The sequence below is a fragment of the Leucoraja erinacea genome, chromosome 32 (assembly GCF_028641065.1).
Source record: "Leucoraja erinacea ecotype New England chromosome 32, Leri_hhj_1, whole genome shotgun sequence".
Classification (NCBI taxonomy): Eukaryota; Metazoa; Chordata; class Chondrichthyes; order Rajiformes; family Rajidae; genus Leucoraja; species Leucoraja erinaceus.
This window is the reverse complement of record NC_073408.1, coordinates 4,699,518-4,712,279: the sequence shown is the minus strand read 5'-3', so window position 1 is coordinate 4,712,279 and position 12,762 is coordinate 4,699,518. Positions and strand designations below refer to the sequence as shown.

Sequence of the window (12,762 nt, the reverse complement as noted above, 5' to 3'; positions counted from 1 at the left end):
AAAGAAAGCAGAGAACTTGAAGTCATTAAGTCATTCAACCCTCCAAAGTCATACAGATTTGTAGGTGAATTGGCTTCAGTAAAATTGTAAATTGTCCCTAGTGTGTGTAGGATAGTGCAAGTGTGTGGGGATCGCTGGTCGGTGTGGACTCGGTGGGCCAATTTGTCCATTTTGACCAAGATGCCACATCTTAAGCTAGTACGGCTTTCCCACGTTTGGCCCATATCCCTGTAAACATTTTTATCCACGGAGTCTTTTAAATGTTGATATGCATTTGCCTTAACTGTGCCCTCTGGCAAAATGTGTAGGAAGGAACTGCAAATGCATGTAAGAGTCTGAGGAACAGTCTCGACCTGAAACACCACCTACTCCTTTTCGCCCGAGATGCTGCCTGTCCCGCTGAGTTCCTCCAGCTGTTTGTGTCTGTTTAAACCAGCATCTGCAGTTCCTTCCTACACACTCCTAGTGAAAATGTTGCCAGTTGGTTCCTGCATTAAATCTTGCCCCTCTCACCGTAAATCTGTGTCCTCTGGTTCGATGCCCCTCTCCGCCCCACCTTTTACAATGTGTTGGCGTTATTTCTTGGAATCTGACGTCACAGGCAACTCCCAACATTTATTGTGCCGGAAGGAACTGCAGATGTTGGTTTACATCGAAGATAGACACAACGTGCCGGGGTCACTCAGCGGGACAGGCGGCATCTCTGGAGGGAAAGAATGGGTGACGTTTCGGGTCGAGACCCTTCTTCAGACTGTTTACTGGATGTCAACACGGCCAACATTTACTGCCTGTCCTAATTGTTCTCGAGTAGGTTTGGGGTGAACGACATTCTTGAACCCCAGTAGTACTTCTATTCTATTTGGCTGGTGTTTGCTCCTTGATGGTGTTAAGCTCCTCGATGCCACCATGTTCCCTAGATGGGCAGGGCATGTTTGTTTTATGTAAAGCATTCCTCCATCTCCACAAAGCTTTATACAGTAAAATGGGGGAGTCCTGAACCACAGTTTAGGAATAAGGAGTAAGCCATTTAGAACAGAGACGAGGAAACACTTTTTCTCACAGAGAGTGGTGAGTCTGTGGAATTCTCTGCCTCAGAGGGCGGTGGAGGCGGGTTCTCTGGATGCTTTCAAGAGAGGGCTAGATAGGGCTCTTAAAGATAGCGGAGTCAGGGGATATGGGGAGAAGGCAGGAACGGGGTACTGATTGGGGATGATCAGCCATGATCACATTGAATGGCGGTGCTGGCTGGAACTCACCACTCCCAACACGGAGATGAAGATGACCAAGGCAAGGCTGGCGTAGGCAGAGTAGGCACTGGCGTTGATATCTGGGTGACGCTTCTGGTAGAGTTTCAGCATGCAAAGGCCGGCTATCATGTACATGAAGGACGTGTCTGTCAACCAAACGGAAAGAGACGTGACTACAACTTGGAAAAGCTTCCACCATCAAGAATTAAAATGGGTCTCCTGTCTGTATTTGGAGCGTGGGAGGAAACCGGAGCACGCAGCCGGAGACAAGCCACGCAGGTCACGGGGAGAGCGTGCAAACTCCGCACAGACAGCACCCGCAGTCCCCGGGTCTCTGTCGCTGTGTGGCAGCAACTCCACCTGGTCCTGATGCAGGGGTCTCCACCATGAAACGTCCACCATCCACACTCACTGTTCCAACACTAAGTCCCTCCAGTAGTTGATTCCTTGCGCCAGATCCCAGCTTCTGCAGCTGCCCGTGTTCCAACATTCCTCCCAGTTTCGCGAGGGGGCACGGAGGACCAACCTCGTATATCGTAAATGCGTTTATAGAACGGTACAGCATGGGCGGGGTTCAATATTTTAAATATGATTAGTTACTCATCAAAGGGGGAATTTCATGGGCGTTTTTTAGCAGGCATTTGGGAACCTTCCTCCATTGATACTGAGCCAGGAAACCCATGTGGAGAGATCATTGTGCGGGAAGGAACTGCAGATGCTGGTTTACGCCAAAGAAAGACACAGAGTGCTGGAGTAACTCAGCGGGACAGGCAGCATCTCTGGAGAGAAGGAATGGGTGACGTTTCGGGTCGAGACCCTTGGGTCTCGACCCGGAATGTCACCCATTCCTTCTTCAGACTGAAGAAGGGTCTTGACCCGAAAACGTCACCCATTCCTTCTCTCCAGAGATGCTGCCTGTCCCGCTGAGTTACTCCACCATTTTGTGTCTGTGTATCTTCAGTATCACACAGCAAGAGGCCTTTGCCCCTATAGCGGCCTTGCCAAACACAATGCCAAGATAACCTAGTGTCTTCCGCCTGCACATGGGCTCCATATCCCTCCACTCCCAGCATGTCCAGGTGCCCATTCCAAACTGTATCTTAAGCACCAGGTTCTGGGCCCAATGCTCGTTGATCTTGGACTTGGACTTCACCATCTCCAGGCATTAGAAATAAATGCAGACTCACCAAACTGGAAATTGGTGTAGTTTGGGCAGACATGGTAGCAGGCACTGAGGAGGCCCTCCATCATCAACGCCGTCCCCATCGCGTAAAATAACCCAAAGTGTTTTGGGATTCCACATTCCTGCAAGTCGGAGACAGATAATGTTGCTTAAAATCAGATCAACTCTGCCACTGGCGACTTCAACTTGACTCCTTCGGCCCGAAACGCTGGAGGAGGTAGTTGAGGCAGGTACTATTAGGAAACATTTAGACAGGTACATGGATTGGACAGGTTTAGAGGGACAAGGGCCCAATGCACAGGCAGGTGGGACTAGTATAGATGGGGCATGTTGGTCGGTATGGGCTGGTGGGTCGAAAGGCCCCTTTCCACACTGTGTGAATCTATGACTCTATTTGGAAAACTATCCCCCTTATTCATCAGCGATATTTTTATAACCACTCCCTCGTTTGCGTTTGACTCACATCTCTTTAAACTTTCCCATCGTTATACTTGACCCAATGTCATTGATACAATGTCATTGCTTCCACCGGCAGACCCACAGCACCCAGCACGGAAATCTAAAGTTACTGATTCACACTGAAGAACTTTAAGTTGGGTAAGTTGCATTTTAAAACTCACAAAATCTTAATGGCTTTATTTGATATTTATATACCTACTATTTTAGCTATTATACACATACCATTTTCATTAAGGACTATTTTAAGTTATCAAAGATATTTCCTGCTGGAAGTATTTGAGTGATAATGTGACAAGGCATCATTTCATTAACTAAAAGGTGGTTGCATATGGAGTCGTGCCCTCCTTAACACCAATGTTAATGTGTGATCGGAGCAGTATTAGGCCATTTGGCCCATCAAGTCTACCCCGCCATTCAATCATGGCTGATCTATCTTTCCCTCTCAACCCCATTCTCTTGCCTTCTCCCCATAACCCCTGACACGCGTACTAATCAAGAATCTATCTTGAGTTTAGTTTAGAGATACAGCACGGAAACAGGCCCTTCAGTCCACCGGGTCCGCGCCGACCAGCGACCCCCGCACATTAACACCCACTAGGGATGTAGGATAGAGGATAATGTTTACATTTACCTACAAACCTGTACGTCTTTGGAGTGGGGGAGGAAACCGAAGGGCTGGGAGAAACCCCACGCAGGTCACGGGGAGGTTGTACAAACTCCGTGGTGGGGATAGAACTCGGGTCTCCGCCGCTATGAGCGCTGTAAGGCAGCAACTCTACCGCTGCGCCACCGTGACTGCCCGGATCTCTGCCTTCAAAATATCCAATGACGTGACCTCCACGGCCTTCTGTGGCAATGAATCCCACAGATTCACCACACCCTGACTAAATAAATTCCTCCTCGTCTCCTTCCTAAAGGCACGTTCTTTAACCCCGAGGCTGTGGCCTCTGCATCCTACACTCTCCCACTCGTGGAGGCAACCTCTCCACATCTACTCTACTCAGGCCTTTCGTGGGCTCCCAAAACTGTTCATTGTACGGCAACCGTGGGAGATACATGCGGGGGGTGGGGGGGGGGGGGGGGTTGACTGGGTTTATACCAGGGCACAGACGTCGTTCCGCATCAGGGCTCGTTTGTGCAGGATTTCACGCTGCAGAACAATGAGAAGGAACAGCAGGCCCAGCATCAGGTAACCAAGGTTACTCAGGATATTATTGAATGCACTGTTGGAACAAGAGCACACAATCACCAGGAGGTTGCGATGAACACGCTGATTCACGCACAGACAACATCACATCGAAGGGTAGAAACAGGGAACTGCAGATGCTGGTTAACCCACAAAAGGACACAAAGTGCTGGAGTAATGGGTCATAGAAACATAGAAAATAGGTGCAGGAGGAGGCCACTCGGCCCTTCGAGCCAGCAGCGCCATTCATTGCGATCATGGCTGATCGTCCCCAATCTTTCAAGAGAGAGCTAGATAGGGCTCTTAAAAATAGCAGAGTCAGGGGATATGGGGAGAAGGCAGGAACGGGGTACTGATTGGGGATGATCCTTGTAATGTGAATACTTGGCCAATAAACTTACTTATTTAGAGGGGACAGAAGAATGATTGGAGTTTAGAACGCACTGTGGGACAAGATGGTGGAGATGGAGACTCGCAACTTTTAATAAGACCTAGACTAGCACTTGAAAGGGGATCACCAGAGAAGGCAGATCATCAGCCATGATCATATTAAATGGCGGTGCAGGCTCGAAGGGCCGAATGGCCTACTCCGGCACCTAATTGCTATGTTTCTATGTTTCTAAAATGGTGGAGATGGAGTCGCAACTTTTAATAAGACCTAGACTAGCACTTGAATCACCAAAGATCAGAAGACTACAGACCAAGTGCTGGTACGTAGATGGACGCTTGATGGATGTGATGGGCCGAAGGGCCTGTTTTAGTGTTGACTCTGTGTCTATTCCCAGTGATGTTGTCCACAACAAAGCCAACGAACAACTGGCCAGTTCAGAAGAGCTTGGATTTCTGGTCACTATCATGCAAGATGTCTCTCCCTCTCCCTCTCCCTCTCCCTCTCTCTCCCTCTCTCTCTCTCCCTCTCCCTCCCTCTCCCTCTCCCTCTCTCTCTCTCTCTCTGTGTGACACCATTATCTGGGCAAAGGGAAACCACATTGAATAGTTTGTCGCGGTAGAGCAGGTTTGATCACTCACCTCAGCACACCCAAGGGATGAGCACACAAGAAGTTGTAGTAACAGATATCCTGATTCCCTGTGATATTGAAAACCTGTCAGAGGGGAACAATCAGTGAGTCCTTCAGCCACTGCCTGGTCCCCAACACATCAGATCATTCGATCGGGACTCAACTCTCCACAATCCCAGACAACGTGAGAAATTGCCCAACGCATCACCGGTTCCTCGCTCCCCTCCATTGAGTCTGTCCAACGCAAGCGCTGTCTGCGGAGGGCGCTCAGCATCGCCAAGGACTGCTCTCACCCCAACCATGGACTGTTTACCCTCCTACCATCCGGGAGGCGCTACAGGTCTCTCCGTTGCCGGACCAGCAGGTCGAGGAACAGCTTCTTCCCGGCGGCTGTCACTCTACTCAACAACGTACCTCGGTGACTGCCAATCACCACCCCCCCCAGGACACTTATTATTATTTATTCAAATCATTTGCTATGTCGCTCTTCCAGGGAGATGCTAAATGCATTTTGTTGTCTCTGTACTGTACACTGACAATGACAATTAAAATTGAATCTGAATCTGAAACAAACCCTGATCAAGCATTGCAAAAAACCAGACCCAGAACTATCAGATCACAGGACAAGTCATACAGCGTGGAAACAGGCCCTTCAGCCCAATATGCCCATGCCGACCAACATGGCCCATCTACACCAGTCCCACCTGCCTGCTTTTGGCCCATATCCCTCTAAACCTGCCCCATCCATGCACCTGTCGAAATGTTTCTTAAACATTACGATAGTACCTGCCTCAACTACCTCCTCCAGCAGTTTGTTCCATACAATCACCTCCTTCTTATGTAAAAAATGTTTCCCCTCATGTTCCCATTAAATCTGTCCACCTTCACCTTAAACCTATGTCCATTGGTTCAGGATTCCCCTACTCTGGGCAAAAGACTGTGTGCATTTACTCCTCTCATGATTTTATACCTTCTACTCCAAGGAATAAAACCCTAGCCTGCTCAACCTCTTCCTGTAGCTCAGTCCCTCGAGTCAAGAGTCAGTCTGAAGAAAGGTCTCGACCCGAAACGTCACCCATCCCTTCTCTCCAGAGATGCTGCCTGTTCCGCAGTTACTCCAGTGTTATGTGTCTATCTTTGGTGTTAACCACCATCTGCAGTTCCTTCCTACACAAGTCTAAGTCTCTTTTCATCCTTCTCACAACTGATAGTCCCTGCCGGTTTAGTGTTATCGGTAAAATTCAAGACATAACATCCTGTAACCTCAGTCCTATCAGTAATGTACACTCTAAATAGCTGAGGCTCGAGGCTTCAGTGCCATCTAAATACTGCCTGCCACACAATACAGACCATTTATCATGTTATCATTTGCCTGCCTGTTTGTCAATGTTCAGTCTAACCCATTACATCGCTGCAACGCCACTGAGTTTAACTATTTCAGTGGTCATTGTCAGACACTTTCTGCAACTCCAATGATGCCACGTCCCTTATCTTGACAACCCATTACATCCTCATAAAACCACCGGGTGTTTCTCAAGGGCTATTTCCTAACCCTAATCCGAATCGTCAGATGCCCATTTTTATGTCTGTATCAGACCGGCCATTTATGCTTCTCACTTCCCTCCCCACGTTTCTCCGCTCCAGGTTGTGTGTCCTGGCCTGCTCAGTCGTACATAAGCGATAGGAGCAGAATTAGGCCATTCGGCCCATCAAGTCTACTCCGCCATTCATTCACGGCTGATCTATCTCTCCATCCTAACCCCATTTTCATGGCATCTCCTCACAACCCCCGACACCTGTCCTAATCGAGAAACTATCTATCTCTGCCTTAGAAATATCCGTTGACTTGGCCTCCACAGCCACCTGTGGCAATGAATTCCACCAATTCACCATCCTCTGACTGAGGAAAATCCTCCTCATCTCCGTTCCAGCACATGGCCACATCATTTTACTTATTGTAGACGTTCCTGTTTCACCCACTCCACTCCCCCACCTTCTCTGCCACTCAAGACCAACATGTTTTCAGTCCTGACCCAAACGAGGTTGGTCCATTCTCTCCACAGTAGCTGCCTGACCCCCTGAGTTCCTCCAGCACTTTGTGTTTCGTTCAAGATTCTCGCCTCTGTGGCCATCTCTTCCGTCACCTCTTAGTTTTCCCATTTTCTCGTCTGTGGCGATGAATTCCGCAGATTCACCGACCTCTGGCTAAAGAAATCCCTTCTCATCTCCTTCCTGAAGGTACGTCCGTTTATTCTGAGGCTCTGACCTCTGGTCCCGAGGCTATGACCACTGCTGCAAACATCCTCTCCACATCCAATTTCAATTGCAACCAGATTACACTGCCCTGCAGTGGATCGAGTGAGGTCCACACAACAGCATATGGAGAGAAAATGAAATCTATTTTTCCCTCTACGTGTCTGCTCGAAAACGGCCACTTCTGATCATTGGGACCTCTGTTGAAAATATAACGCAATGGAACCTGGAGACATAGATTTAAGGTGAGGGGGGAGAAGAACCTGAGAGACAACTTTTTCACATAGAGGCTGGAGGGTGTATAGAAAGAGCTGCCGGAGGAGGTAGTTGAGGCAGGTACTATCGCAACGTTTAAGAGACATTTGGACGGATACATGGATAGGACAGGTTTAGAGAAATACGGGCCAAACACAGGCAGGTGGGACACGTATAGATGGGACGTGTTGGTCGGTGTGTGCAAGATGGGCTGAAGGGCCTGTTTCCACGTTGTATGACGCTATAACTGCCACAGGATTGTGAAGGATAAAGGGCCTGTCCCACTGTACGAGCTAAATCTCCCAAGTTTCCCCCGATTCGAACGCGGAGAATTACGGTAATGGCCGCTCGTAGGTACTCGGGGCTCTCGAGGACATATTTCAACATGTTGGAAATTCTTCACGAGCTTACCGAGTTTCCCGAGTACCTGCCGTTAGCGTTACGAGCCACTAAGAGACATCCCCGAGCTCCGACGTACCCGCTACGTACATTCTATGTACTTAGCATGAGTTTGATCTTTTTTTTAAACTCGGGAGATTACCTCGTACAGTGGGACAGGCCCTTTAACCCGTCATTCTGCCATTGTTAACCCATTTGTAAAATCCACCTTTAAATCCACCTTTCATTCATTCAATCATTCATTCATTCATTCATACATTTATTCATTCATTTATTCAGTCATTCAATCATGCATTTATTCATTTATACATTCGTTCATTCATTTAATCAATCAATCATTCATTCATTCATACATTTATTCATATATTTATTCATACGTTTATTCATATATTTATTCATATATTTATTCATATATTTATTCATACATTTATTCATACATTTATTCATCCATTCATTTATACATTCATTTATCATTCATTCATTTATCATTCATTTATCATTTATTCATACATTTATTCATTAGTTCGTTCATCCGTTCATTCATTCAGTCATTCATTCATTCATGCATGCATCATCCATTCATTCATAAACCTTTTAACACAGACCCATGTTTAGAGCCTTCAACGCCCACTGCCAGGACTCACAGTCCCAACATTAAACTCCAGTGTACAAATGCCAGGGCGACCTGCAGTTGTGTGAATAATTCAGCTCCTTACCGTCTGATACGTGATCACCAGCTGAATCACCGGCAAGGCGTAGAAAACCGCGATCGTCGCAATGTTCCTGCCACAGAAAAATAAGATGATCAACAAACTCCTGTGCACCAAAATATTCTATTATTATTTGAAGGGATAGATTGGCTCGGCACGAAAACCCAACTGAAACTTGAACTCAGGATTAGATGAAAAGTTATACTTTATAATCTACGAACCTATCTCCAACGACGTATTATAAGCCATTCATTGCACCTTTTCTCTTATTTGATATGTGTAATTCTTTCTCTCTTTCTCTCTCTCTCTTTCTATCTATATTAAAAAAAACACTAGCAGAATTAATCGACAATTGAAAAATTTAATAAGGGATGATTGATGTATATGAAAAGTCTTTTTTACTATAATATGTAACTATACTTTACAAGCTTCTAATAAAAATATTTTTTAAAACATTTAAAAAAAAATTCTATTAACATCCTGAGAGTGAACACCATGAAGTACTGGTGCTTGCTACCTGATCTACCAAGGAGTACAAATACAATACGATACAAAGAGCTATTTATCCCAGGATGGAATCGCTTGGAGTTTAGCTGGACAGTAAACTGGACTGGTCCAGGAACAGTGAGGCCCTGTACAAGAAGGGACAGAGCCAGCGGTACTCTTTGAGAAGTCTCCGCTCCTTCAACATCTGCAGTAGGAGGCTGCAGATGTTTTACCTAGTGGTGGTAGCCAGTGCCATCATCTTCGCTGCCGTGTGCTGGGGCAACAGGGCCAATGACCCAGATGCCAACGTGATCAACAAACTCATCAGGAAGGCTGGCTCTGTCCTGGGGTTGGATTCACTGGAGGTTGGTCCTGGAGGGGGAGATGCTCCTCAAACTGCGGAGCATCCTGGACAATACAGCTCACCCACTCCAATAACACATTGGTCAACCTGAGGAGCACCTTCAGCAACAGACTGGTTCCACCAAGATGCAGCACAGAACGCCACAGGAGATCCTTCTTCCTTGTGGCTATCAAACTGTCCAACTCCTCCCCCTTCTGACATGGGGTAGACTGACTCCCCTCCTACCCCACTCCCCAATCTTTGCACACCTCCAATCCTTTCCACTTGACACTTTAATTTCATGTTTCATGTATCTTGCCAAGTGTCATGTCAGCTTCTGATATTATAGAGTGAATCAGAATCAGGCCTGCGGCCTCTAATTCACCGTACAACGTTGTATAGAAACATAGACAATAGGTGCAGGAGTAGGCCATTCGGCCCTTCGAGCCTGCACCGCCATTTAATATGATCATGGCTGATCATCCAACTCAGTATCCCGTACCTGCCTTCTCTCCATACCCCCTGATCCCTTTAGCCACAAGGGCCACATCTAACTCCCTCTTAAATATAGCCAATGAACTGGCCTCAACTACCCTCTGTGGCAGAGAGTTCCACAGATTCACCACTCTCTGTGTGAAAAATGTTTTCCTCATCTCGGTCCTAAAAGATTTCCCCCTTATCCTTAAACTGTGACCCCTTGTTCTGGACATCCCCAACATCGGGAACAATCTTCCTGCATCTAGTCTGTCCAACCCCTTAAGAATTTTGTACGTTTCTATAAGATCCCCCCTCAATCTTCTAAATTCTAGCGAATACAAACCGAGTCTATCCAGTCTTTCTTCATATGAAAGTCCTGACATCCCAGGAATCAGTCTGGTGAACCTTCTCTGTACTCCCTCTATGACAAGTATGTCCTTGTGGTTTGAGGTGGGAGGAGGATAAAATTGGTGGTCCACTGTGGAAATTAGCAGGAGTTTGTCAATTTCCCCGGATCAGAGAACTGACTCACCAGAAGTAGATCTTGTACTTTTTACTGAGGACACGCTTGTCCTTCCGGGAAAGGTCGGAGACGTACAGAAACTTCTGCAAACGGAAAAGAGAGAAATATCTTTTTTTTTTTTAAATAAAAGTTTGTTGCTCTTTCATTGTGCCTGGTGTTAGCGAGCGTGTATCGATCAGCATGTAATCCCGTGAAACCTATAATGCTGGTCTGTACAGGAACTCAATCAATTATTCATTCACTTACCCTGCTGGTTTCATATAAGGTTTTGAACATATGATATTTTGATTAAAATTTGGAATCAAAATGTAAATGATGATGGGGAATGGGGAGGGGCGGTTACAGTGAAAAACTGACATAAACCTTCATTTACAAAATGTATTTTTGGACTGTTCACTCTGCTGCCCTCGGGCAAAAGGTATCGCAGTACAAGGAGCAGAACGGCCAGGTTTTTGCAACAGCTTCTTCCCCAGAGCCACTAATAGTGCCGCCACTATTATCTATTTTATCTTTTTATCTATTTTATCCTTTTGTTATTTTATGTTACACGGCTGCTTCCTGAGACTGCCGGCTTTCCGCCCACAGACGGCTGTGGAGGCCAAGTCAATGGATATTGTTAAGGCGGAGATTGATAGATTCTTGCTGAGTACGGTTGTCTGAGGTTATGGGGGGAAGGCAGGAGAATGGGGTTGAGAGGGAGAGATAGATCAGCCACGATTGAATGGCGGAGGAGACTTGATGGGCCGAATGGCCTGACGCTGCTCCTATCACCTATGACCTTTTGACAATTTGTATGGCATTGATTAGTTTGGAACTTTAATAAATCCGCTGGTTTCCATTTATATTCCCGAACGGCTCTAATTCTGCTCCTATCGCTAAAGGCCTCTCAGCTCACGCACCTTGGTTCTGATGACGTTTTTGTCGGAGTCGATGTCCGCCAGTGTGTCGTACTCGTCTTCCTCGATGGAGCTGAGGGAATCGAGGCGTGGGCGGATCACGTTCTCCAGGGGGCGCTCTGTGAGGGCAACGAGGAGGGTACATTGGTGCAAACACACATGGCAGCCCAAGGATCCGACCAAGGGCGAAGGGTATATAGTCTCGTGGCCGGCGTGGGTTTTCTCCGGGTGCTCCGGTTTCCTCCCACACCTCAAAGACGTACAGGTTTGTAGATTAATTGGCTTCGGTAAAATACTAAATTGTCCCTAGTGTGTGTAGGATAGTGTTAGTGTGCGGGGATCGCTGGTCGGCACGGGCTCAGCGGGTCGAAGGGCCTGTTTTCGTGCTGTCTCTCTAAACTAAACTAATTTTTCTGATTTCCAATACTCCTGGCCTAGTTCTCACCGAGCTACAGCTTATGCCCCTGTCCCACTTAGGAAACCTGAACGGAAACCTCTGGAGACTTTGTGCCCCACCCAAGGTTTCCGTCCGGTTCCCGGAGGTTTTTGTCAGTCTCCCGACCTGCTTCCACTACCTGCAACCTCCGGGAACCGCACGGAAACCTTGGGTGGGGCGCAAAGTCTCCAGAGGTTTCCAGGTGGGACAGGGGCATAACAATGACCCGTTTCCTTTATCATTGTTACTCTTTGGCATGTCTTTTATTCATTTGTTATATATCTCTCTACGTCATCATCTATAGCTCTAGTTTCCCGGACTGTCACAGCTGCCACAGCCAGGCATAAAGCTTTTTTTCCACTAGCAGTAGCTCTGCTCAATAACGAAAAATCTGAAGCCTCCTTTTGCTCTGGTATTTTATTCAACTCACATGTTTAATCGATAATGTTTTATTATTAATGTTTTATGTTTTGCGTGTCATTCCTAACTGTCACTGTATGTCATGTTGTCACATGCGGGCGGAGCACCAAGGCAAATTCCTTGTATGTGAATACACTTGGCCAATAAACTTATTCATTCATTCATTCTTTCCCGCGACTTTCAGTCTGAAGAAGGGTCTTCGGCATTTTGTGTTGAACTCTTGAAACACATCTGTTTGAAGAGAAGTTTTTGCCGCAACATGTTTTTGTCCCGCAGACTGTAAATTGTTCTTTACATCAGGGCCACACGTACTCTGATGGTCTTGCAGTGAGAGTTAATCTAGAGTCTGTATAGGGTTGTGTGCCTGGATGGAGTGGATGGGGAGAGGATATTCCCACTGCTGGGAGAGTCTATGACCAGAGGGAACAGCTTCAGGATAAAGGGAAGTATCTATAGAAAGGAGATGAGGA

The 12,762-nt window shown here is 46.8% G+C and overlaps 1 protein-coding gene across 1 annotated transcript in view; it reads right to left on the bottom strand.

Annotated features, from left to right (window-relative positions):
• Positions 1 to 12,762, bottom strand: part of sidt2 (SID1 transmembrane family, member 2) — a 57,940-nt gene that overhangs the window by 10,287 nt on the left and 34,891 nt on the right. The window contains exons 13-19 of the mRNA XM_055660603.1: positions 11,440 to 11,555; positions 10,550 to 10,623; positions 8,718 to 8,784; positions 5,105 to 5,178; positions 3,989 to 4,112; positions 2,435 to 2,552; positions 1,257 to 1,393 (exon numbers count right to left, since the gene is read on the bottom strand). Of these exons, the coding sequence (XP_055516578.1) occupies positions 1,257 to 1,393; positions 2,435 to 2,552; positions 3,989 to 4,112; positions 5,105 to 5,178; positions 8,718 to 8,784; positions 10,550 to 10,623; positions 11,440 to 11,555 (710 nt within the window). The remainder of the gene's footprint in view (positions 1 to 1,256; positions 1,394 to 2,434; positions 2,553 to 3,988; positions 4,113 to 5,104; positions 5,179 to 8,717; positions 8,785 to 10,549; positions 10,624 to 11,439; positions 11,556 to 12,762) is intronic.